General features: G+C 54.6%; 1 protein-coding gene across 1 annotated transcript in view; it reads left to right on the top strand.

Moving 5' to 3' along the window:
• Window positions 1-11,035: 11,035 nt before the first annotated feature.
• Window positions 11,036-27,150, top strand: part of TBC1D22A (TBC1 domain family member 22A) — a 273,044-nt gene continuing 256,929 nt past the window's right edge. The window contains exon 1 of the mRNA XM_074326597.2: window positions 11,036-11,255. Within this exon, the coding sequence (XP_074182698.1) occupies window positions 11,194-11,255 (62 nt within the window). The 5' untranslated portion in view covers window positions 11,036-11,193. The remainder of the gene's footprint in view (window positions 11,256-27,150) is intronic.

Genomic DNA, 27,150 nt, shown 5'->3' with positions numbered 1-27,150 from the left:
CATCAGAAGACCTTTGTGGGGTACACGCGATGAGGAAGGTGAGGCCCAGAAAGGGGCTGGGCAGAGCCCCGGTCACGGTCACGCAGAGTTAGGGCCACCTGACGGGTGCACCTGGTGTCATCCCAGGTTTACAGTGGGTGATGTGATGCCCGTGACTCAAGGGCACACGCAGGAGATGAGGGGAGAGAAGCCGTGGGAACGGCAGGCTGTGGGTCCTCGGCACCCAACCCGGCACGTGCCAGGGCTGCGGGGCACAGGCTCGGGAGGCTCAGACCTTGTCCAGTTCCCTTTTCGGATTTCTCTGAAAACTTTGGTCCCAGACACTCCCCGAAGCCCAGGTCCATGCCTGTGGATAGGATGACTCAGGGCCTCTCAGCTCCTGCAGCTCACCCTGTGCCACGAGCCGGCCGCCTGGCTGGTTGGACGCCGGGTGTGGCCGAGGCAGCAGCCATGGAGGAGCGTCTGGGGTCAGCAGTTGACAGGAGTGACCGAGGAAAGGAGGAAACAGCCAGGGCAGGGAGGGCACGGCACCAGGTGCTCAGTGCCCCTGGCCTTGGCGGGAGCCCAAGAGCGGCTGCTACAAAGACGCAGGGCCACGCCCAACTCTGATAGCTGCAGGAAGGAGCCCCAGGCTGAGGGCAGCCCTAGGTCAGCAGCTCATCAGGGGCTTGAAAAGAGAGAAAGCCCCATTCAGTGTCCCCCCCCTTCCTCCTGTCCCTTCTGCCCCTCATTCTCTCCGTTCCCACCTCCCTCCCTCTCTCCCCTCCTCCCCACTTCTCCCCTCCAGCTTCCTCCCTTCTCCCTTGATCTTACAAAGAACTATGCGAGGCACACAGGATGGGATTATGACCCCATTTTACAGTTGGGGAGAGGTGAGGCCCAGAGAGGGGCTGGGACTCGCTCAGGCTGCTTTCCTGTTCCCTTCCTTCCACTCCTACCAAGCAACATCGTGCACCAGGCCTTCCCAAGTGGATTCTAGACCGGACACTGATATTTACAAACCATGTGGCCCTGCTGGGGAACAAGAGCTCTCTCTTTGACAGTAAATCCTGCCACGGCCAGTTGCCGTCTGGACAGCAGAGCTGCAGCAAAGGTCCAGGAAGGGGTGAAAGGGTTCTGGGGCCAGGATGCAGTGGCCGTAGCTGTTCATGTCTCCATTTCCTTCCGGTCACTTCTAGCCAGTTACCCTGACAGGCGTGCCCTGCCTGCTGCTACTGACCAAGTAGCCCAGAGGCGTCTGGGTGAGGTGGCGTGGGAGGTTGTCGCCTACCAAAACCCCTGGTGGCCAGAGTGGTGGGGACAAGAGTGACAAGCTGGTAGGCAAGCGCAGCCTGTGCAGACTTGCAAATTCGAGCCAAGAGTGACGCCAGCACATCGGAGCCCTGCGGGTGCCGCCAGCCCTGCAGGTTGGGAGGGTGCCTGGCATCATGGATCCCTGTCAGAAAGCCCCTCTCTGCCTGCCTTGGCTGGCCTGGGCTTCTGCCACTGCTGGCTGCCACCTTCAGCACACTGCTTGACGTTCAAGGCCGGGGGTGTCCAGTCTTGGCTCCCTGCCTGCCCCTACAGCAGGGACAGAAAGATCTGGGGGATTTGGGTGCAGGCGTCCGAGGCTTGGCTCCCACAGGGCTCCTGGATCTCTGTCCAGGTTCTCACTTCAAACTCGGTTGCATTCCTATGGACCAGGCGCCTCCCCTAGCAGTCTCCGCGTTGGGTAATTGTGGCGGAGCCCTGTTCCTGGCTGCGGAGGCCTGAGTCTTAGCTGCACTGTGCGCCATCTAGTGATGACTGGTGATGCTGCAGGGAGGGAATTCGCCTCTCAGCAGGGCCTCCTTGCTTCCCCATGTCTGGGAAGGACCTGAGTCATGGAGGAGCTGGATGTGGGCCCATGTGTGATGGGAGAGGGACCTGGGAAGCAAGGACAGGGTCGGGAAGGACTGAGCCCGTTCGAGGAGGTGGGTGGGTAATTCCCAAACAGAGGCCCGCCCGAGTTGCTGTCCCCCGAGTCTCCTTTCCACCCCAGGTCCAGCCGGCATCCTGAGACACACAGGGACAGAGGGGCTGAGGCATGGCTGTGCCCTGGGCTAGGTCCCTTGGTTAGAGGCTGCCTTTAGGTACGTTACTAAGGGGACTAATTACCCCAGAAAGGCTCCCCTGTCCCCTGCCCCTGCTATGTACCAAGGAGATGGTTGGGCAGCCATCACCCTCCTTCGGAAGAACCAGTCAAAGCTACAGGTCATCCAGGAAGCAGGGGGAGAACAAGAGTGGCCAGTGCAGACCCCAAGGTGCCTCCACGAGCCTCAAGGCGTGTGGCTATAATCGCAGAGCTGGGCGCATAAAGACCGGATCCCAGAATTTAATTTTTGTTCAGGTCCCTGAGCATCTGGGCTGTAAAGAACAAAAGAAACACTACTGGAGTCCCGTCAGGCACAGAGCCCTGAGTGGGGTGAGTTCCATGCTCGTCCTGGCACGGTTCCTCTCCTTCCTACTGTCTTTCCTCCCCGTGCACCTGCTCCGATCGAAGTTTCTAGAATGTAAGGCTCACCCCAACCTTGGAACCAGGGGAGAGGCTTTATCAGCCCATCTGCATCTTCCAGCATCCGCCTTCTTCACGGTGGAGATGGAGGGGGCACAGGGCAGGACGTCAGCCGTGGCAAATAGCACTCTTGGCATTGAGGACAATTTCGTAACCTTTAATCAGTCCAGCAAGCGTGTTCTGAGCAGCTCCACATGCCAGGCTGGGCACAGACAGAGTTTGGCACATGGAGTGCCAGTCTGAGCAACTCTGAGTCTAACCAGTGAGCCTTCCGTTTGCTGGAACACCCGGCATGAGGGGCACAACAGGACAACAGGACAGGAACATGGAACACGCATTGCATAGTTTAGCAGAAAACAGGTGGCAGTTGCTATCATTGGCAATAAGACACTGAGTGGAAATAAAGAGCCGTTTATACCAGGGTCTTCTAACTTTATTGTCCATGTCTATCAGTAAATAAATTTTGAACTCAAATCCTAGTATGTACACAGTTCTTTATAAATCATATGCACATACCTCTATCAATGCAAGTACTAAATATTAGCAAATTTTCATTTCTTTCCTTCTTTAGCTAAAAGGTAACTATAAAAGGAAGTTTGGCTCCCTTTTCCCGACACCCATGACTCCTCCGTGACCACTGGTCTATAGAGCAAGTCTGACATGTCCCAGTGTCACGGCTGATCCCCGCTGAGGATGTCCAGACTGGCCTCATGCTGTCCTCCTGGCTGGGCTGTCACTGTTCCCAGGACCGCAGGGGTGGCGGACCTCTGTGCAGGGTAGGGGGGGAGCTGGGCTGAGGAACAACTGGACCCAGGGTCTTGAAAGCCATCCTCGCTGCTTTTCTCTTTTCGCCCATTGCTCCCCCTCCACACAGCAGGGGACAGGGCCCAGCCTTCCTGAGCTCCTGTCTTGCGGCTTCTGCCCTGTGAAAGGAGCCCAGTACCCTGCCTCTCCTGCCAAAACCATGCCGGGGAGGGGACTCATCAACCCAGATCAGGTCAGATGCCCACGGCTGCGCCGGATGACTATGGCTGTGGGGCAATTGCTCAAGAGAACACAGCAACCCATAGGGACTCTGTCTGTGAGGAAGGGGGGGGGTCTCAGGAGAAGGGGTACAGTTGCTAGGCAAGTGGTCTCAGGGGGCTCCTGCTGAGTCACACGTCTGCTCATGTCACTCTGATTTCTCAGGCAAGGCCCTCTATGATCCATGATCTCAGTCTTACTTTTCTCTACATTAAAAAATTTTAACCTTTTTTCATAAGGTAAAAAAAAAAAAACAATGAAAAACTATCAGAACTATTAAGAGATTATTTCACAGTGGGGGCTGAATATGAAGCAAAAATATTCAAATCCACTTACATAAAACACATAGGAACAAAGCTAGTAAGGATAGGAAAGACCCATATGAAGAAACTATAAAATGGTACTAGATTCATGAAAAGAATGGCTAGAGTCAATTCGGAGGAAGGTTTACTGGAGTAAAGTCGGTCAAATAATTCATGTGAAAAGTGAGCCTTGAAAGATATTTCTGAGTTTCTTAACATACAAAATATTTCCAAAGAATTTCCTGTTATCCGTCCACCCAGAGGCAACCACTGTTAGCATTTGGGTGTTTTTCTGTGGTGGGCGTTGTATGGTCATCCACCCCACGCACATCCAATTTTGTAGAGGTCATGGGGTTTGAGAGGGACGGGCCCCACGCCAGGCTGCAGGGGCGGCAAGGCTCTCCTCCTTTACAAAGTGATTGCTTTAGGGGAAGAAGTAATTTAAGTCTAAACCAGGCAGGGCCCCATCGGAGTGTAGCTCTGGAGAGCAAAACTCTCCTTCTCCTGGCCGTGTTGTCACTGTGAGGACAGCCAGCCTGAAGACCACGTGTCTACACAAATGGGGACAGGAACAAGAACGCTGCAGAGAAATGGTCTGCAGCCTGGATTGAACTGTGTCAAAGCCTTTCTCAGACCCGGACTTTACAAATGCTGAACTAATGAAACCCCTTCTTTATTAGTTGAATCATGTTTTCTTCTTTTGGGAACATCTTAACTGACGCAATGGCCTTCTAGAAGTTTCTTCTAGGTCTATATGTAAAACCTATTCCAACAAATGTTGTAATCCGCCTTTTCCATTTAACAATATATTGTGAAGAACTTTCTTTGTCAAAAACACACACACAAAACACGAATATCGATGTCATCATTTTTAATGGTTGTGTTACATTGGCCACCTCATAATTGATTTAACCTGTTTCCTTTACAGTTGAACATTTTGATTGTTTCCAACTTTTTACTGTTTTCAATAATGTTAGCGAGTGTACCTGTGTGTGTGTATCTTCACTCACTCGTCCAACTATTTCCTCAGGATAATTCGTAGGAGAGAAATTGGAGGGTCAAAGCGTGTGTGTGTTCATAGGGCTTTTGACAAACTGCACTTCACAAACGTGACCCCAGTTTGCGCTCCCATCATCGGCGTGTCCACTTCCCGGCACCGTTGCCAACATCATCCTTTTTCATCTTTGCTGGCCAATCCATATGGTATTTCATTTATTTTCTATTTTAAAAAATTACTAAAACGTTGCATTGTATATTCGTTCATTTACCACTTATATTTCTTTTTTAAATAAGTCTTTTGATCTATTTACTCAAACATTTAAAATAGATACTTAATTTAAAAAATCAGACTATTTCCTGTTGGAGCCTTTCACTTCCTTCTTTGTAAGATTTCCATTTATTAACCTTATGTCAGACACGGTACATATTGTTTGTCCAATTAAGGAAAAATTAACAAACAAGTTAACGTGTTAGGTCAGCAAATCTATCAGTTTTTCTCAACATGGCTTCTGCCTTTGGTGATGTGGTTGACAGGTGTTCCTCCCCCGGTGTCCCTGCCACCCTCCCTTGCTGGCATGCTGTGACCTCAGGGTGTCACTGTCCAGCAGCTGTATCAGCCCTTCTCCAAACTCAGTCACCTCTGGGCCTGTGGAGCTACGGAAGCCAAGAAATTCCCTTTACAGTGTGACAAGGACAAAATTCTGAGATGCCCTAAATTAGTGACAGCAGGCCGGAGTGGGGAAGGAAGAGACAGAAGGTTAATCAGTCAACAGCCCAGGGCAAAACCAACAGAACACTGCTGACATTCCCAAGTGCAGGTGGAAACTCCGAATTAACTTCTAGGTGGCTATTGCCATGATTATCTAGAGACTCGCCAGCTCCCAGGTGCCACTGCATCGTGCTTCCGTACGCACTTCGCAACTGCTGTCAGCAACCAGTCCGCAGGAGCAAACACTTCTACCAACTCTGCGCCTATCCCAGAACGAGCTCCACTTCACCTCCTCCCGGCCCCTCAATTCTTTTAAAACAGCTTACATCTTTCTTCCCCAAGCTCATTGTATAAAAGAACTCTACTGCTGGTGGTTTAGACCTCACACCCCAGGACCTGGTCCTTTTTCTGGCTAGCATGTAGCCCAATAAACCATTTCTTTCAGGAAAGCTTTCAGCCTTGAAGGATTGTAGAAGCCGATCTGAGTTGGATTTTGTCCCTCCTGAAACTACCAACATCCTAACTCTTGCAGAATTTAGTACTAGGAGTGAGATGTTGCTGGGGCAGACCCTGAACTCTAGAAATGGCTGAATTGACTTAGGGCAGGGGAAAGGGGAAGGGAGGAGGACCCCGTCTCTCACGGGGGGAATTGGGAACCTTTGCTCTATGCCATGAATTGTGGTCGGCTGAGTAATGCTCCCCAAAGACCTCCTTGCCTTATCCCCCGGAACCATGAATGTTACCTTATATGGCAAAGGGGGCTTGCAGGTGTGGTTAAATTAAGGGCCCTGAGATGGGGAGATCCTTCTGGATAACCCGGGCAGGTCCCTGGAAGAGGGATCGAGGAGGAATCAGAGTGAGAGAAGATGATGTGACAAATGAGGCAGGGGTTGGAGCGTCCAGCTTTCAGACGGAGGAAGGGGCTGCAAGCCAAGGAATGTGGACAGCCACTAGGCGCTGGAGAGGCCAGGAGGTAAACCTGCCCTGGAGCCTCTTCTAGGGGAAAACAGCCCTGACCACACCCTTGACGGTGATCTAGTGAAGCTGATTTTGGACTTCGGACCTTCAGAACTGTAAGGGAATGATGTGTGTTGTTTTCAGCCATTTAGTTTGGAGGAATTTGCCACAGCAGCACTGGGAGGCTAATAGAAATACAATGTTGCCTCTTTCCCCGGGGCCATGGGCTGTGTGCCTGTTAGACTGAAGCACCAGGAGAGTCAGCGGGGAGCCTCAGCTGCTGAGACATCATAAATCTGAAACTGGCCCTCCTGAACGCAGAGGAGCCAGAAAATGCCGCTTTGTCAGGAACTGAATAATCTGGTGTTTAGCAGAGGTGAAGAAAACAAAACCTTCTCTCTAAGCTAAGGTTGTGAGAGCTCAGCAGGCAGGCTGGTGACTTAGCAGGAGAAAATCCTGGGGCAGGAGCCCAGAGGGTTCCCAGCCCAGCCCAGCCCAGCCCCAGGCCTGTCTCCAGCATGTCCCCAGATGCTTGTCTCCTTCATACAGAGAGGACGTGCCTTCTTTTTGTTGACAACTGGGGTGCAGTCTGTAGCAAAGCACATAATTGGCATTTCATCACCTGAGGCTACTTCCAATGTCTTCACGGCAGAAAACAGCAAACTAAGGGGGTGGGGTGGGGATGTTTAGGCAGAATGGGTGCCCTACTACTAGGAGACAGAAATTTCTAGTTTAGATTCTACCCACAAGGTAAGGTTTTTGGCTGCAGCTTCCAGCCCTTGGAATTGACTAGAAACAAATGGGCTGAAGCTTGACTAAGATTTTAGGGTGGCTGTGGGGACAGAGCCCCAGAAAACAGTTTCCAGGCTCTCGGCCTCACATAGAAGGGTGCTGGCTCAGGTAGTAAATGGCCATCAGCTGTGATTGGATGGCCATCAGCTGTGGCTAGTTGGCTGTCAGCTGTAACCAGTGAGCCATTGGCCACTAATATAACTGCTGTGGCTACGCTAGCAGGAAATGGGGGCTAGCAAGAAGATGGTGGCTGAGCTAACGAGCGGATTGACGAGAGGCGGATGCCGCCAGCGAGAATATAGTGATATGACTCCCCTATCTATGGCTCCGTGGGTGTTCCTTTTGGCCTCACCATATCCTGTGTTCTTATGTGGGGAACAGGAGCAGAGACCCTGCAGGCTGCCCCACACGACACTTGTGTTTTTGTGCAGGGAGTGGGAGCAGAGACCCTGCATGACACCCTGCATGACAAATGGCGCAGCAAGCAAGGTTTCCCGCATGACAGTCTCCCGCACAACAGTGGCTGTATTGTAAGGAAATCCCAAGCCTGGCTGAGCACAGCTCGGCCCCCAGGATAACCCCAGGCCCCCAGCCTTGGGCACTGGGAACGGAGCTGCTAAAGGCCTGCAGCTCCCAGGAAGGACGTTCTTTCCAGTCCCATCTCAGAAGTGGCAGTGGAGGACAGGGACAAAGGACGGCCAGAGTGCTGGGGGCTGACCAAGGAGCCAGGAGGGCACCGTCTCTTTCCCCTGCTCCAGCCGGACACTGTGTGTGCTCTGGGTCGTTTTGCATTGGGGTTTGCTTCCCTGTCCCCCCATCCAAATCAGGAGTTTCTCCTGTGAAGTGGATGACTCAGTCCGAGGTCATCTTGCTGTAGGTGATGTTGGATCTGCCGGCAGTTTCTGAGTGCGGGCCGGGATCTTGTCTCGTGAAGCCGAAGAATGGAAACACGGACCAGGGAGAGGCAAAAAGTTTTAAAACGAGGATACTTAGAGGCAGGAGAAGAGGCTGCAGCTCCCGAGCGGGACGGGGTCCTGAATGGGGGGTGCCCCCTGACTGAGGCAAAAGCTCTTACTTTTTTACCTTCCCCTGCCTCCTTGGGGAAGGGGAGCTGTTTGAAGAAGGAAACTTGTTTGAAGAAGGGAACTGGCTCCTTCTAATGAAATTCGTCTACCAGTTTTGTTCTGCTTGCCCATCGTAAAGGAATTAGCAAAGGAACCCACTTTTTATCTATCAGATCTGTTCCATTTGTCAGGCCAAAATGAATTTTATGATTTACCTCAAGGCCTTGTTACATTATGTCCTGGAGCAAAGGAGTGATTTCAAAACCTGAAGTTTTAGGATATGACTGTCTTTGTTTATTCCATGCTAGCTCTCCTGTATCTCTGACCATGAGAGGCTGCATCTGATCCCAGTAGAGAGAGCATCGCCTCACGCAGGTGTGGGGGCCTCAGTCAGGAGGCCACAGCTGGCTCCCTGTGGGGGTGGGACTTTACATGCAGTGATAGCCAGCTGTGAAGGTGAAGGGGGGAGGGACAGGAAGGGGGCGATAGGGGAGGGTGCATAAGGACTCAAGGCAACTGAAGGGGTGACCTGCAGTGCGTAGGGTGCCTGCCCAGCATGCATCTCCCTGTTCCTTCTATGATTGTGCTCGGTTTTGTTCCTGTCTGCTGTTTCCTCTACACAGAGGCAGCTGGAGGCCTTTTCCACTCCTGTTTGGTTTGGTCAGAAAGTGTGAGGAGTGGGGAGAGAAGGGAGCGGGGGCAGACAGGCTCAGACACAAAGTTCCTGTGCAGCAAGCATCTCCCTACACCTATAGCACATTTTGTAAGTGTGGGAGAGACTGCTGTCCATCCTTCAATAATAGAACTTCTGAGTTTTAGGAGGAACATGGACGCCCAGTTAAAGCCGACACTTGCCAGCATCCCTTGCATGTAGTCTAGTCTTGTGGGATGTGCGTGGAAGTGTTAGGAGTTAGTGCTTTACTGACATGTATTGTGTGTCTGGGTCTATCCACAGGAGACCTGCACAGCCTTGCAGTGGCCCAAGAGAGCCCTGTACAGCAAAGGAAGTGGTGGTGTAAGCTATGGCCTTTGGACCCGCTGGCTCTGTAACAGATGCCACAGCATCCGAAGCTGCGGGCCTGACAGAGCAGTGAAACTGCCTTTCAGGTAGGTTATAGCCTGCGAGGACGTGGTGTACACCCCGCATGGTGCTGTGTCTCCTCTCGGGAAGACATGGGTGTGGGAACCAAGGGGTGGAAGCAGTGGTCCCACTTGTCACTCTCAGGGGTGTTTCCTGTCCTCACACTTCTGGCCTCCTTTAGACGTCCTGAATCCCGGAGTGGAAACGCTTTCAGAAAAGATGCAGGAAGAGTCTTATTCAGTGTTGTTACAGCTCCTTGTGCCAAGAGACTGGCAGGCAAGGAATGGGGTCCCCTCCTGACCTCAGAGGAGGTAAGGATGCTACTGCTTAGCGGGGGCAGAGAAGAACACGTTTGGCACCTACATGCATCCCTGGGGCCTCTCTGCCCAACTGGATGGTATGTGGACACACAGCAGGCGGGGCCTGAGAAGGGCATGGTGACCAGGGGCTCGGCAGCCTCGAGGTGAGTCTGAGTCACTCCAGCAGGTGAGTCCCTTAGAACAGCAGAGGTGCCGCAGTGGGAACGGCACAGGGACAGGATGAGGGACTGCGACGGCTCCAGAATCCTGCCAGCATTCCTCTTTAAGTCCCCAGGAAAGGGACCACGAGAACCCTGGAGGCGTCCTTCCCGGGAAGGACCGGACGGGGCAGCCAGCGGGTCTGCGCGGTGCAGAGGGTGGACCGTGGTGGACGCTGCCCGGTTCCCCCGTGAGGACCAAGGCCTCGTTTCCGCAGTTGCTGGAAGGCTGGTGGCTGACGGCTCAGAGACGAGTCCTCCTCGGAGCCGCTCTCAGCGGAAGGGCCGTCCCCTCCCCTCCCGGGGGCCGCCCACAACCGGCCACCGCCCGGGGCAGCCGGACTGCGGCTCCGCCCGCTCGTCCATCCCGACACCTCGAGGCCGTGCCTGGGGTTTGCGGAGGCCGCACCGCAGCCCATCGCACAGCAGCCTCGCGTCCCCAGGGAGCCGCCTGCGCGCGACACGCCTCCCGCGCGTCCCGGACACACACGGCGCCACGCTGAGCGCTGACGCGTCACCAGCACTCGGGGTCCTCGTCTTTCTTCTGCAATGACGTCCTCTCCACCTGGGCCGAATCCTTGCACTTCTGCCTGGTCACGGCGACTCAGCCCGACACGACGCGCAAACGTCTTGTCCGTTGTCGCGACCCCTCCAAGCCTCCCCGTGAATGCTGTCCGTGCGTCACTTTTATCGGTCTTTTCCGAAAAGAGCGTGAAGCAGCTCAGTGCGCGGCACAGAGAGCCCCGTAATCGTATCCTGTGGTATGAAACCTTCCAGTTAAGTGCAAAGCATCATGAGGAATATAACGCAGCCTGATTACACCCACTACGTTAAGAAATAAAGCCTGAAATATAATCGAACCCCCTGTGACTTCCTTATTGACCTGCGGCTTCCCCTTAAGCGGACCCGGAGCCAGACCCGGGCCGGAGCGCGGACCACCTGACCCAGGCGCCGCCTTCCCCCGCGACGCGTCCCGGCGCCGCCCTTTGACGTCATGGGGCGCCCCGCTCACGCGTCATGCGCGCCTGGGACGGAGGCGGGACTTCCGAGTGCGCGGAGACACAACTTCCGGTGGGAGGCGGAAGAGCCTCTCGGCTCCAAGCTCGGGAGTCCCGGGACAGCTGAGGGGCCGCCCGGGGTACAGAGAAGGGCCGCCGGGGCAGGCCAGCAGCACTCGGGGTGTCGGGGCCGCAGGGCTGAGGGATGAGGAGGGGCCATGGCCAGCGACGGGGCCAGGAAGCAGTTCTGGAAGCGCAGCAACAGCAAGGTCCCGGGCAGGTGGGTGTGACGGGGAGCTTGGGGTCGGGGTCAGGGGTCAGAGGTCAGGTGGGCGCGTCGGCTGGGTGGGCGGTGGGTCGAGTCCCGACCTGGGGGGGGTAACCTGGGCTCTGAGGAGACTGCCCGGGGGTGTTACGGGATCCGGGGTGGGGGCGTGAGGTCCGGGAGACGCCCGCGGCCTCACGCGGGAGCGCGGTGGGGAGGCGGCGGAGAAGCTGCCGGCGCGGGGTCCCGGGACCGGCGCTGCCGTGGCTTCCTCGGCGCCCTGGGGCAGCTGCGAGGGGCTGGCGGGTCGCGGAGCGGAGGTTGGCGGAGTCCGGAACCGGCCGAGGCGGCTGTGCCTCCGGGGAGCTCGGTGTCCGCACGGGGCGTGGCGGTTTTGACCCACTTGCTTGGCCTCGCGTGTCCTGTGGGCTGCGGGACACGGAAGGGGGTTGGAGGCGCCCAGGGCCTTTCCAGGTGCCCACTTGGGGCCTCGACACCAGCTCCTGGCTTGACTCAGCCGCAGGAAACAAATGAAAGGCTGAAAACCAAAAGGGACACGTAAGTGGCAGCGGTGACCTGGCTGCTCCCTGGGAGCCGCGCGGCTCCAAAGTCCTGATCTGCTTGGCGTGTCCCTGCGCTCCGGCCAGGGCCCCGGGGACTGTGGAGACGCCTACGTGGAAAAAACCTCGGGAAACGTCGGCTGCTGGTGAAAACAGATTCGAGATGAACTTCAGGATTTCCAAACACAATTTGTGCCGTTGGAATCCAAAGTCTGAGATGCTGAAAAGGGAGGATTGTGGTGTTAAAATAACTCGCTGTAGAGTCAGTCACAAGCAAAACCTGTAGGTGTTGCATGATAAACGCTGTTGTTTGGGTGGTGGAATCGTGAACTTGGGAGTTCGCTGTGTCCAGTCAGAAGCGAGAGATCTGGGAGTTAGCAGGAGGCAGTTACTGCCCAGGCACAGTGACCTTGGGGCAGGGGTGTCACCCACAGTGGCCAGAGACCCTATTTTACTCTATAGGATTGTGCTTCATTGAAGAACAAAAACTGTCTCCAAAACCAGCGTCCAAGATGATGTGAAAATCTGGAATAGCGGAGACCGTAGGGCCCAGCGGTGCCTGGGACAAACGCTCCGTCACAGACTCCAGAGAGAAGGCGGCGCGTGGCGGTAGAACTTCTGTGCCTTGGTTTCGGGTCTTGGGTTTGGTTCCTCCTCAGTCTAAACAAACTCTACTTCTTAGTAACCAACTGAGATAAAAGAATATTTGAGCTCCTGTATGGAGTTATAATGGTGACTAGACCTTTGGATTGATGACCATGCCTTTTGGTAATTTGTCCTTGGTTTGGGTTCAGTAGTGTCCCCCCAAAATTCATGTCTGTCTGGAATCTGTGACTATAACCTCATTTGGTAATAGGGTGTTTGCAAATGTAATCCAGTTAAAATGAGGTCACACAGGATTAGAGTGAGCCCTCGTCCACTGACTGGTATCCTTAGACGAGCAGGGAAATGTGGGCGCAGAGAGACAGACATAGGGAGGGTGGCGTGTGAAGAGGGAGGCAGAGGGGGCGATGCATCTGTAGGCCAAGGAATCCTGGGAACCAGTAGAAGCCCAAAGAGGCAAGGAAGGATGGTCTCCTAGAGACTTCGGAGAGAGCACGGCCTTGCCGATGGCTTGATCTTGAACTTCTAGTCTCCAGGATGGTGAGAGGGTTGTGACAAGCACAGGAAACTGAGACAGGCCTCCACTGTCTTCTGGGAGACTCTCTTTTTCCTTTGATTTTGATCCAGTGCTGTGTCTGGTGTTTTCTGAGACAGCTCCTGTGTTACAGTGGCAGAGTCGCAGTCAGTGGAGGACTGTTAGAGGCTGTCGCTGCAGAGAGCAGGGCGCAGAGGAGACGGCGGCCCCACCAGAAAGGCCTGTGCAGCCGCCGTGTGGGGGCCCCCTGGTTCCTTTGGCCCTGCCTCTGCCCGTGCTGCTGTTTCAGGACAGGACGAGCTGCAAAGGTCTGTCCTGTGTCCTTCCAGTGGACCATGGTGACCACTCGCCATGCACTCGTCTTAACCTGCACGATCACAGTGCTGTCAGGGATCCTGACCAGACTTGGGCTTTTCCAGCGCTTCCAGTGCTTTCCATGATTGTTCAACTCTTTTTTTGGGGTGTGGACCTCCACCCAGGGGAACTCAGAGGAGGAGGAATGCACGCAGCACAAAGTACGTAACTGTTAAGGGATTTTTTATGTAGGCAGCCTTGAATAATCAGTGATTCCTTAATGTAATAATAATTCTCTCACGATACTTCCTTGTGACACTCGTGGCTGATGGTCACTGGACACTTACAGCTTGCCAGCTGCTATTCTTGGTGCTGTATATACAAGTGTCCGGTCTCCGCAGGGTTTTAGAGTTTATGAAACACGCGCCCTGTCTTCCACGTGACACTCACTGAGGCAGGCGTGGTTTAAAGGCCCCGACACGCCGTGCTGAGAAGCGGAGGTGTCCTTGCGTGATGCCTGAGGCCTGACCCCGGTGTAGCTCTTCAGCCGCATCTCCCACCCTCTGTGCTTGAACTTGGCCCTGAGCGGTGCTGACGGACTTGCAGGGTCCTGGGTGGGCATCTGTCTGATCCCGACCAGAAGGGTCTCTCCCTCCTTGCCTCCCCGATGCCTGCTTATTGTTACTAATTATTTTTAAAGTTCACCTCCAGCGCACAAAGCCTTGCCTGTTTTCATGCAGTCTGGACTAACATGCCTGTTTTTGCACCAGACTGAGTGTGTTGCTTTCTGTTTGTTTCCTCACTAGACGGTGAGTTCTGCCAAGTTCAGGGTGTGTGCCTTCCTCATCTTTGCATTGTTAGTGCTGATAAGTGGTGCTTGATAGAAAGAAACTATCTTTTAGATTAACCTGGACGGAATAAGTCCTTTGGCCAAGGTCTCACACTGCACGAGAGGCGGTCTCGCTTGTAGACCTCTGTCCTCTGCACGTCCTGGCTCTTAGGTGGTGTGTTTGCCTGGTGCTTTCTTAGACATTTCTTTAATGGACAAGGCGGGATGTGTGGTATGGTGGAAAGACCTCTGATGAGGAGTCCGGGGTCTGGGTTTTAGCCTTCGTTTTCTGTTCACCTCTCTGACCTTTGCCAGGTCGTGTCGCTCCTGGTGCCATCAGTTTCTACCTGTGTAACTGGAGGGCGTTGCATTAGACTGAAGTGGCTCCGACCTGCAGGACGATGTGTGTTTGGCCTCATCTGGTTCTTTCTTTTTTTTTTTTTTTTTTATTGGGGAAGGGGAACAGGACTTTATTGGGGAACAATGGTCAAATTGTTGTCCTTTCAATCTTAGTTGTGGGGGGTTCTGTTCAGCTTCAAGTTGTTGTTCTTTCAGTCTTAGTTGTGGAGGGCGCAGCTCAGCTCCAGGTCCAGTTGCCGTTGCTAGTTGCAGGGGGCGCTGCCCACCATCCCTTGCGGGAGTCGAACCGGCAACCATGTGGTTGAGAGGACAGGCTCCAACCAACTGAGCCATCCGGGAGCTCAGCGGCAGCTCAGCTCAAGGTGCCGTGTTCAATTTTAGTTGCAGGGGGCGCTGCCCACCATCCCTTGCGGGAGTCGAGGAATTGAACAGGCAACCTTGTGGTTGAGAGCCCGCGCTCCAACCAACTGAGCCATCCGGGAGGCAGCTCAGCTCAAGGTGCCGTGTTCAATCTTAGTTGCAGGGGGCAGAGCCCACCATCCCTTGCGGGACTCGAGGAATTGAACAGGCAACCTTGTGGTTGAGAGCCCACTGGCCCATGTGGGAATCGAACCGGCAGCCTTCGGAGTTAGGAGCACGGAGCTCTAACCGCCTGAGCCACCGGGCCGGCCCCCTGGTTCTTTCTGATGAGAATGAGAGGAGACCTCTTGGACATGTGGAGAGTTTGATAATTCATTCAACAAGGATTTATTTAACCCATGCTGTGTGCAGTAACAGTTGCAGGTGCTGGAGCTACATCAGTGGACGAAACAGACGCGAATCTGCTGTCACAGGGCTCGCAGTGGGGCGGGAGAGGCGGAGAGTACCTGAGTGAAGCGGAGCGTGAACTGTTAGCAGGTGAAAACTGCTCTCAGGACCAAGCAGGGAAGTGGGCTAGGTCCTTTGGAGGCAGGTGCAGTGGGGAGGGTTTCATGCTGATACAGTGGTCAGGGACCCCGCATGGAGGAGGTGACATTTGAGCAGGGTTTACGGGAGGTGAGGGAACAGGTGCCCTGAGTGACGGGGGAGAGTGGTCCGGGCAGCGGAGTAGCCAGTGCAGAGGCCCTGGTTCGGGAGCGGCGCTGGCGTGATTGAGGAGAAGAGCAAAGGAGCCATGACAGCCGAGGGAGGGGGAGAGCGTGTGGGGGCCCCGCGGGTGGGCCTCGTGGTCACAGTGAGGACATGGACTTTCAGTCTTTCCTTCTGAGTGAAGGGGGCGCCTGGGAGGCTTCTTGGCAGACAGTGGCGTGACCTGCCTTGGGTGTGGCAGGACTCCCTGGGCTGCTGTGTGGAAGGCAGGTGGGGGCTGGGGGGCAGAGGCAGGGAGGCCAGTTAGGGGCTGTGGTAACGCTCAGGAGAGGGTGATAGGATGGGGGCCTGACAAGCATCAGAAAAGGGTCAGTGTCCGACTCCCTGGGGCCTGTTCTTTCTTGGGCCATTGACTGGTGGCTCCCCAGGGGCTGTGGCTTATGCAATGCAGTTGGCCTTCTTCTCACGCTTCACTTTAAATGCCAAGACAAAATCCTACACACTGGGTGTGAGAACAGGCCGCCTCTCGGTGGGTCCCGTGCTTGCTATTTTAGTGCTGCCTGGCAGTGTGCTCCGGTGACGGAAGGGGGTGCTGGCAGCTGGCGCAGTGAGGAATGACATTTGTAAGTGGGATGGCGGCGACAAGGGCCCACGTGGAATGGGGCAAGGCTGTGGGTGCCTGGGGTGGAGCTGGAGCAGAAGGTATAGCCCACGGCGTCGTGGTTGTGACCGCTTCCAGCTTCCAGCTGTCAGAGCCACGAGGAGTCTCTGAGCACATGAGACAGTCCCCTCAGCAGGCCACCGGCACTCATCAGCGGAAGGAGAGGAGTTGTTGGGGGCGTAATTTATTCATTCAGACGCCACCAAGGAGCACCTTCCTGGTGCCCAGGGCCGAGCTGAGCTGTGGCCTCAGAGGCCACGGGGTGAGGAGACGGTAAACACACAGATGTGTAAACAGTGTCCACTCTCCTGGCGGGACTCACCCTGCTGGGAGGCCAGTGGCTGTTGGGGGCTGTCATGAGGGGGGCGTGTGAGATGAGGGTGGGAGGCGAGCAGGGCTTTGAGGGCTGTGGAGGAGATTTGGGTCTGTGTCCTAAGAGCCATGAGAAGGCACGGCAGGGTGGCACTATGACCCCCTTCATCCTGGAAGAGGGGGAGAGAGGAAGTGGGCCTCGGGAGGGAGGGCAGTGGCTGTGGGGGTGGAGAGGAGCGGACAGGGTCAGGGCCTATTGAGGTGGAACTTGCAGGATTCACTGATGGGCTGCATGTTGGGGCGTGAGGGGATCGCCAGGGTTCCGCCTAAGGGGTGGGGTGTGGTGGGCGGAATAACAGCCGCCCTCATACCTGGAACCTGGGAAATGTCACGTTACATGGCAAAGAGGAATAAGGTTGCTAGTCTGCTGACCTTGAGATGGCAGATTGTCCTGAGTTGTGTGCTGGAGCCAGTGGAGTCACGTGAGCTCTCAGAAGCGGTCAGAGTCGTCCTGGGAGGGCTCCATCTCACCTGCGCTTGCTGGTTTTGAAGATGGACGAAGGGGCCATGAGCCAGGGGATCCGGTGGCCTCTGGCAGCTGGGAACAGCCTCCTGCTTACAGCCAGCGGGGACCTCGCTCCTACAACCGCGAGAAACGGAATTCTGCCGAAACCTGCGCGTTTCTGTACACCTGTTTGTTTCCTTGCTTGTGTTTTTGAAGTGGCTGTTTGGACTGAGTGCCTCTTTGTTTCTCTGTTTCTGTGTTGCGTGGAGCCCGGGAGTCTGTGCCCTGCCGGTGCCGGCGTGTTTGGGGGGGCTGGGTTTCTCTGGTCGCCGTCTGTGAGTGGAGATGGCTGTGCTGGGGCTCGAATCACCAGTGGGTGGGATTTTGCTGTATTCACGGTTCTTTGTGCTGGCTTGTTTTTCAGTGGTCACATTTTTATGTTTTTCAGTGCCTTTTATTTTGTCTGGAAACACTTTGAAAAATAAATTTTATGTGGATTGTGCCCACCTCCTACATATTTGTCTAATATAGCAAATCCAGACTCTTTTGGGTGAATTGTGAGGACAAAAATGATAAATGATTTTTGAAAAATAAATTCCTGATGACTACAGATTTTTTTCGTTTTGAATTTTTAAAAATAAGAGCAGGAGGAAGTATCCACTTCCCCAAGTGTAGTGAAGGCAAGATCACGGTCATGGATGGCAGTGAGCAGAGCATGCACGCAGGGCCCACTTCTCTGCCCTTCCCGTCCCCGAACTGCCCTCGTCTGGCCTGGCCTGTGTGCTGCTAGGACTAAGGCGGTGGCACAAAGAGGGGTCCGTGAGTGACCCCCGTTCCCTCCTTGCCTACTCCAGTGGGCTTCGTCCTCCTCTGGCCACTTCTCAGCTCCGTGGCTCCTCAGTCAACCACGTGCCCTTGAGGGTTGGCCCATGCAGGCCGTTGGGTCCCTGCACACAGGCGGGCGTGGCCTGTGCCACTGTGCCAGGCCCTGGAAGCCAGACACGACTGACGGCCTGGTGGGTCTTTCCATGAGGAGCCTGGGGACAGTGGCTATGAATGACTGTCCCAGGACAGGGCAGGGCAGGGCAGGCAAAGCTCAGAGGGAGGTGACATGGGCCTGTAGTGACCCTCATCCTAGCGAGAGTTTACTGCGTGCGTCCCTGTGCCGGGCTCTTCACACTGCAGCCCCGTGGGTCCTCCCAGCCTGGGGTGCTGGTGGTCCCCATTGTGCAGACACGGAGCTGGGGCTGCAGCGGTGGCGAGTGGGCCTGGCCCTGGGGCCTGGACTCAGACTGCGGCCTGCCCCCGGCTCCTCCGGAGGGGGCTGGGCACGTGCTTCCTGTGCACCTGACTCCCGCACCTCTGGGGGCTCCTTAGGGGCGGGATGAGCAGCTCCTAGGTTCACCCCGATGTTCCCTTCGCAGGCGAGAGGCCGGGGGTCAGGAGGCCCCAGGGAATGGGGGTCAGGAGGCCCCAGGGAACGGGGCTCATGCCACTGGGAACTTTCGTTTTGAGTATCCCCAGTCTTTTTGTCCCCCGTTCTGAAATGCTGTTCCTCTTTTCTGGGGATTTACGTGGAGATTCCCGCCCGGGGCCCAGGTGAAAAGGTGCATGTAGCCGCCGTGAGTGGAGCCGGCCGAGTGGTCGTGGAGGCCCTTAGTGCCCCTGGGAGTGAGGGCTGAACGCGGTGCTGTTACTGACAGGGCCACGCAGGAGCGCGTGCCGTGCCAGGCCCGCACAGACAGCCGCTGGGAGGCTGAGGCTTTGCCCGGTGCCCCCACCCCCGCCACAGCTCCTACGAGTGGTCTGGCTGGGAGCGCAGTTGTCCGTTCAGGCCGGTCCTTTCTGGCTACACTACCCCCACCTTTCTGGGCCCCTGAGCCCTCGGGCCCCTTCCTGCGTGTTCTTGCTCATCCTGGGACCCCTCCCCCCAGTGTCTGGAGGTCACTGGCCCTGTCAGGGAACAGTCCCCACCCTGGCGTGCGCACTGCCCGGGCTAGCGTGGCCATCGTCTGCCATCTTCCTTCTCACACGGGCTGCACACTTGGACGCGGCCCTGCTGCTGGGGGCGAGGCCTCCTTGACACAATCGTAAATGCGACACAGCGGCTGTGCCCACCTGTCCCCGCGGGTACCTTGCTGCAGGGTTTTAAATGAGCTTGCTTTCCGTAAGCATTTCTACTGAACTCGCAAACGAGGCTGGGTTCTGACGCTTACACTCGGGAGACACACGGTGTTCGATCCCTGTCCTCCGGATGAGCTCCTGCCCTCAGCGGGTGTGCGCACGGCCTGTGTGGAGACACGGGGCAGAGGACAGGGCCTTGGAAGGGCACCAGTCCCTCAGCGTCACTGGACCCTGGAGGCAGGCGCTGTCCTGTAGGGCGTGCCCGGTGCACCTGCCTCTGGTTTTCGCGTGAGCACATGTGCAGGCCTGAGGCCAGGCCACGGGTGGGGCCGCACTGCACTGCTGGGGGGGGGGGGGGAGAAAATGGGGGCGGGGGCTGGCCATGCTCCTGTCAGAATTCAGACAGGTCTGGGAGGAAGAAAGGGCGGGGATGATTAGCCACAGCTTTATGGCATTTATAGGCTAGTGACAATATTTCCCCTCTTCCCGGCAGGGCACTGGGACTTGTTTTGTTGGGGGGGAGGGAGAGAGCACATAACGCTACCTCTTGTGTTTGGAGAATAAGCCCGCCTCTGCTGTGACAGTTTCCAGGTTGCTTGTGCTGTGGGTTTAGACAATGAGTGACGTTTCGTGGAACGGCTCACAGAGACACGTCGGCTCGGGACCCATCTTATTTTCTCTTTAGAATCAATCTCTATCTTGGGTTAATTTGCTGTTCCAGAACCAGTCACTAGAGCCATCGTGGCATTTAGTGTTCCAGCCAACTGTGATCTCACAAAGCATCGTGATTTTGAGGAGCTCTGACAGGACAGGTCAGGCCAGGGAGACGCGGGGGCCCCTGGGAGGGCAGAGCTCGTCGTAGCTGGTCTGAGAGAGCGGCTTCGTCTTTGGGCTTCATCCCTCAGTGTAAAAGGCTAACCACTCAGGTGTTGGCGCGGGAAGGAAGAGCGCCGTAACTGTAGTGGGCACTAGGGTGCCTTCTGCCCGCATGCCAGGCGCTGAGGTGTGCAGAAGTGAACGGGCTACGGTCCCTGCAGTGCAGAGGCCTGCCTTTTCTTGGGGAGACACACCAGCCAGGAACCCCACCGCGTGGCTTGTGGGGCGCTGTGAGAGGAGGGACGAGGAGAGTCCTTTGGCAGCGTGGGCAAGGGTGGGCGGTTCCGAAGGAGGGTCGGGGTGACATCAGACTGGACTTGGAAGGACCGGTCTGTTCCTTTGTCATTATTTGGGTGTGGGGGGAGGTCTTCTGTAGACGGGCTGGGGCTGGGTCTTCTGGGCAGTGAGTGTGGCCTGAAGGAAGGACAGATGAGGAAAAGGTGGAGAAGAGACAGAAGAGCCCTGCTCCCGGGGATCTGACCAAGGGGAGAAGGATGGCCAGATCGAGTGGGCGGTAGGCCAGCTGCGGTGGGGGGTGGGCGGTAGGCCAGCTGCGGTGGGGGGTGGGCGGTAGGCCAGCTGCGGTGGGGGGTGGGCCGTAGGCCAGCTGTGGTGGGGGGTGGGCGGTAGGCCAGCTGCGGTGGGGGGTGGGCGGTAGGCCAGCTGCGGTGGGGGGTGGGTGTGAGGGGGAGGGGAGAGTGAGGCACCTGAAAGGTTCCAGTTGTTCCCCAAGGGCAGCCGGCAGACCTTGCAGACTTCAGCTGGGAAGGAGCAGGAGAGGCCGCTGAGGAGGCAGCTGCAGCTCTCCCTTAGGGCGCGACAGAGAGGGGGGCATAGATGTGTGAAAGGTGTCCTGGTCCTGGGGGCTTGGCGTTGGGCTGAGTGTGGGTGGTGTGCGTCAGGGAGGGGTGGCTTTGGGGTCTTGGAGATCAAGTCACAGAAGCAGTGGGTGACACGGTCAGGGGAAGAGGAAGAGGATCGGAGCTCCGCCCCAGGCTGGTGGGGACAGCAGGTGGGCCCAGGGAGGGCCTGGAAGAGGGTGTAAGGGAGTGTGAGGCAGGGCGAGCCCGTTGTTTTGTTCCTGGGTGACCGGTGGTGCCATTGCTGCCCAAGGGTGGGACCCTGAACTAGGTGTGAGGTGTGGCATTGGGGCAAAGCTGGCTTTTGGGACGGACCCGGTGGTGTGCGTGGTGAGTGTGCGGCCCAGAGCTGGCAGTGGTGCCTGGAGGCGGCTGTCTGAGAATCATTACGCAGAGATGGTCAGTAGTCAGGAGGGAGCATGGTTTCCCCAGAGAGGGGAGAAGGCAGGACGGAGGGCTGGGCTCGGGGAGGGTCTGAGGTGCAGGAAACGGGTGGGGGCGGGGAGGGAGCGAGAGGGAGGGCTCCGTGGGGTGAGTCCAGAGGCGACTTGGGAGAAGCCACAAGGGGAGCGGCGTAGGGACATGGGGCTTGTGCTGTCCGGTCGCCAGGCTGGCAAAGTACTGCATGTTCATTTCAAAAGGGTTCCTTTTCCTCATTCGTAGTTCCTCAGTTTTCTGTGATAAACACACATTGCTTTTTAAATTGCGATGTAACTGACGTACGACATTTATTAGTTTCAGGTGCGTGACATACTGATTCGATCTTTGTATATATTGTAAAATGATCACCACAGTGAGTCTCATTAACGTCGTCACCACACAGTTACATCTTGTGATGAGAACTTTTAAGATTTACTCTCAAAGCAACTTTCAAATACGTGATATGGTGTCATTAACTGTAGTCCTCATGCTGCCCATCACACCTCAGGACTCGTATATTTATAACTGGAAGTTTGTGCTTTTTGACCCCCTCACCAATTTCACCCTCCCCCACCCCACACTTCTGGCACCCACCAATCTGTTCTCTGTACCCATGGCTTTTTTCAAGTGAAGAATTTATTGTAAACATGCTTATTTATCTATATGTCTATGCTTTTTGGCTCAGTAATTGCCCGAGTTTTCGCTGGGTTCTGGGGGCCACAGGGAGTGTGACAGGAGACAAAATCCAGGCCCTTATACAGGGAGCTCAGGGCCCGTGGGGACAGCAGCTTGCTGAGAGCGTGCCCGTCAGGGGAAGCATTACTGCCAGGTGCAGTGGTGTGGGGCCCGCAGGGCCACGCGTTTCTGCAGGGGACTCCATGGGGCAGATGAGAGTTTCAGCTTCTGCTCTCAGAAGGGACGATGGACTTGTTTATTGCTGTAATAATGTGTTTCATACATTTTCCTCCGAAGCCCTCTAAAGTCAATTTCCTTGGAAAACTTACTTCTTCTGCACATGTTTTATAAATCTGGGGAGCCTTGCTGAGGGCTAGAAGGAGCCTAATGGTAAATCAGTCGCTAATTCAGTGCGTGTGTGGAAAACCAGCATTGAACCCAAAGAAAGGGGCAGTGAGTGGTGCCTGTGCTGGGAGAAGAGGGGCTGCTGAGCTGTTGTAAAGTGGAAGCTCACCGCACGGTTTGCCTGTGTGCTGCGTGGAGCTGAAATACAGGGAGGCATTTCCTCGGAAGCGTGGCCGCTGAGCCTTTCTGTTGTTTTATGAGGCGTAGGACACTGCGGCTGGATTTCTTTTTCATCCTTTTATTTCTTCTCAGTCTTCACTCGTTGACTCTTTGACTCTTTGCACCCACAGCTATTTAACTGTCAATTAAAAAAAGAAAGTTGGTCTTGTCTAATGAGTTTAGTTTCAAAGTTGGCACCTTGGTGTAGGGGGTCCGAGTTCACACCAGAAGGAAATTCTCCAGGACGAGCAGGAGCGAATCACCGGCGTGTCACCACCCAGAGGCCCTGCAGCGCTGCCTTCTGACGGCTCCTTGTTTCCTGCCGTCCGCCGTTCCTTTCCTCCGGTTCCCACCTTTCTCCTGCTTCAGCGCTTCTTGTGTCCTGAGGTTTACCCAGTCCTGCGGGAGCAGCCCCGGCAGGCAGGCCCTCTCTGGCTCCCTGCTGTCTTCCCAGCACCAGCGTGGGGCCTGGCGTGGAGCAGCTGCTCAGCCCGTGTTTGTGGAGCGCCTTGAATGAAGTAGCAGCATTACAGGGTGGCAGTGACCGTCGGCGTGCCTGTGTCGTGGCGCGCGCTGTCCAGGTGGGGACCAGGCCGCAGAGCTCGGCCGTCCACACACAGGCCCTCAGACAGTCTCCCATCATGGGTTTTCTACAACTTCCTGGACCTGTGTTGTCGAGGCAGCTTGGACAGAGCCCTGCACAGCTGGCGTTGATGTCAGGGGCCTGTCTCGTTCACTTGTGCATTCTCCCTTCTGAGAACGTCTCAGCCTGTCCTGGTCAGTGACCACTGCCTAGCGGCGACCCTGTTCTTGCATTAACGCTTAGCTTAACCCCATTCTTTGTTGTTCCCCTTCCCCTTGCCAGTGGGCGTTTTAGTGGAAGGGGCCGTCATGGGGGAGGTCCTTCTAGTTGGGGTCCCTTCAGAGTGCCATCCTGGGGCACCTCTCCGCCTGCCCCTCCCTGGCCCACCCTGTGCTGTCCCTTTGGACCCAACACTCTCACTTAGGTGTGAGCCTCTGTCAGTCCCAGGGTGGGCACCCTGATGACTCATTAGTTCTCAATCATGTGTTCTTGCGTCTTCCCAGCTGCTGGGTTGTGTGATCGTCAGGATGTATACAAATCGTACCCAGAAGACACAGCCAACAACCCCACTGTTGCCTGATGGTAACAAATCAGTCCTCAAGTTTCATTGTCTTATTTTGGGGCAGGGTGATACAGTCATTTTCGGTCATTTTCACGTGAAGTGGACTGAAATGTCTTGTTCTGTGACGGTAGCATTGCTGACTTTTGTTGTTCCGAGTGGACTCGGGCCTGTTTACTGGTTTATTGAATGACATTAGTCACCCAGGCCCTTGGTGCTTATCGAGCCCAGCCCCCAGGGCACACTCCCCTTCTTGGATACCTGGGTCAGGGAGGGGACCTTCTGGTCCTTTTCTCTCCGTCCCTTCCTCCCTTCCTGAATTCTTCCTTTTCACATCTTTCTGTAGATACCATTTACATACCATACGTTTCACCCATTTCAAGGGCACGATTCAATGTTTTTGGTATATTCAGAGTTGTAACCACCACCACAGTCAATTTGAGGACATTTGTGTCACCACAGCGGGAAACTCCGTGTTTATCAGCAGTGTTCCCTCCTCCCCAGCCCCGGGCGATCACTAACCGATTTTTTGTTTGTATAGATTTGCCTATTCTGGACATTTTGTGTACATGGGATCATACAGTATCTGGTCCTTCGTGACTGGCTTGTGTCACGTAGCGTGATATTTTCGAGGTCCACCCATGGTGGAGTGTGTGTCAGCACTCCGTTCCTTTTTATGACCTGGTCATATTCCATTGTGTCCAAAGGTTCCATCTGATTTATCCGTTCATCAGTTGATGGGCCTTTGGACTGTTCCCACATTTTGACTGTTATAAATAATACTGTGCAAGTTTTTTGTGTAGATGTATGTTTTCATTTCTCTTGGGCATATACTTAGTGGAATTGCAGGGTCATGTGGCAACTGTTGGACCTTTTGAGGACCTGTCACACTGTTTTCCAAAGCGTCTCTACAGTTTTTCGTTCCCATCAACAGTGTATGAGGTTTCAATTTCTCTGCCTTCTTGTCTACATTTACAGTATCTTTTTAATTTTTGCCATCCCACTGGGTTTGCAGCGATATCTCATTGTGGTTTTACTTCGCGATTCCCTGATGGCTGAGGATGCTGAGCTTTCTGAAAGAGCTCTGTGTGCAATGTGCAAAGCGTGGGGGTGGGGCGTGGAGCCTTAGCGTTCCCGGAAATGTGGCGCATTCCCTCTGCTGACCCTTCTGGGGGAAGGAGACACTTCTCTGGCGGCTGTGTCTGCGTCGAGTTCACAAACACGCACCTCACACCGCCAGAGCGGTCTGTTTACAGAACTAGAGCGCACTTACACGCACCTATGTGGCCCTGCCTGCCGCACGCCTACTGCCAGGGCTACCAGCCTGTACGGCTCGTTGCTGCACAAAACAACACAAGACGGGATCAAAAGGAAATGGTGCCCTCACGAGACACGTAAACATGAGGTGGATGAGGCTGCTGCCGGATAACACGGCGACTGTGTTACAGCAAACTTGTTTATGAGGAGAAAGGGTACACTCTACAGTAACCGTAAAAGTCTAGTGTAGTCAATACACAAACCAGTAACAGTCGTTTATGACCAAGTGTCATGTCCCGTACATAACTGATGAGCTATGCTTTTAAACGACCGGCAGTGCAGGGGGGGTGTTGACACCAACGTCACACACGTGAGTCATGCGTTGTGCTACATCACTGCGACCTAACTAGGTGACAGTTTTTCAGCTCCATTAAAATCTAGGGGACCCAAGGTATGCGGTCCGCTGTTGACCAAAATGTCGTTATGTGGCACATGACTGGGCAGATTAATAAACGAACATAGAACAGACATGTACCCTCCATCCAGCGTAAGAAATAAGCTGTTACACATACACAGTTGAGGCTGTCGGTCCTTTCCTGGACCCAGCTCCTTACCCCCCCCCCCCCCAGATAATCACTATTCTGAACTTGTGTTTCCATGGCCACCCATGCAATAGGGTTTTTGACCTTCACGTATGCATCCAAAAATGATATATACTGTCATTTTCCATTTTTTTAAAAAGATTTTATTGGGGAAGGGAACAGGACTTTATTGGGGAACAGTGTGCACTTCCAGGCCTTTTTTCCAAGTCAAGTTGTTGTCCTTTCAATCTCAGTTGTGGAGGGTTCTGTTCAGCTTCAAGTTGTTGTCCTTTCAGTCTTAGTTGTGGAGGGTGCAGCTCAGCTCCAGGTCCAGTTGCCGTTACTAGTTGCAGGGGGAGCAGCCCACCATCCCTTGCGGGAGTTGAACCGGCGACCTTGTGGTTGAGAGGACGCGCTCCAACCAACTGAGCCATCCGGGAGGCAGCTCAGTTCAGCTCCAGGTGCCGTGTTCAATCTGAGTTGCAGGGGGCGCTGCCACCATCCCTTGTGGGGCTCGAGGAATCAAACTGGCAACCTTGTGGTCGAGAGCCCACTGGCCCATGTGGGAATTGAACCGGCAGCCTTCAGAGTTAGGAGCATGGAGCTCTAACCGCCTGAGCCGCCGGGCCGGCCCCTCATTTTCCATTTTTGAGAACTTCCCATAAATGATGTCATACTGTGTATATTCAACTTACTTTTCAATGTCATGTTATGACATTTACGTATGTTAGTTCATGTAGCTGTAGTTCACTCATGGTTTTTGTGGTTATTGTTCTATTATATGTATGTATTCTGGTGTTTATTAATTATATTCAGTTGATAATGAACCTCTAGATTGTTCTTAAAAAATTTTTTTTTAAGTTACCAAACATTGCTGAACATGTTTGCCTGTGTATTGCGCAGGGGTGTAAACTTAGTGTACACAGCTTAGAAGTGGAATTATGTCATGAGCATCTGCTTTTCATAAAGAAACACTGGGGTTCTCTTTAAAACAGTGAATTACTGTGCTGTTTTAAAGCAGGATAATTTATTGAAGAGTTTATTGGTTAGTATAATTTTAAAAGAAAGGTTTCATTATCTGAAATGAGGTAGTGTGTTAGTTGCCACTTATATATATATTTTTAAATGGCTTCAGTTGGAGCCTGTTTTTCTTTCTAGCTATGCAAGACCAAATAAAAATGCAATTTTAATGAGATAAAATGAGGTTCCTTTTAGTCTGAGCTTGAACTTTGTTGGAGCATTTTGTGCTCGATAAACACAAGTGGTGTGCCCATGAAGAATTCATGAGATTGCTGCTGTGCTGGAGGGAAGGGACGCGCAGCCTGCAATGCTGCAAGGCTTCTGTGAAAATGCCACGCACGTGTGGCCTGCGCCGGCCAGACTGCCCGCTGGCCTCGAGCCGCGTAATGTGCTGGCACATAACGGAAGAATGCAAATGTTCAGGTAGGTTCATCTTACTGGTAAACGCTGTTTGTAGATCACTTTGCAGGATTCAGACGGCTGCCATACATGGTTAGCGTGTGTCATTCACAGTCTTATTCCCATCTCTGGGGTGAGGAGGCTAAAGCCAGAGCAGTTTCTTGCTTAACACTGTGCCAGGCTGGGACTGAAGTCGGAAGAAGGCCGGAGCAGGCTGTCAGCTGGGACCTAAGCTAGCGCTGGCAGTTGTCATGCTTACGCTTGG

This window comes from Rhinolophus sinicus, chromosome 1, assembly GCF_057876585.1.
Source record: "Rhinolophus sinicus isolate RSI-liver-muscle chromosome 1, RSI-T2T, whole genome shotgun sequence".
Classification (NCBI taxonomy): domain Eukaryota; kingdom Metazoa; phylum Chordata; class Mammalia; order Chiroptera; family Rhinolophidae; genus Rhinolophus; species Rhinolophus sinicus.
This window is presented reverse-complemented; position numbering and strand designations above follow the sequence as displayed.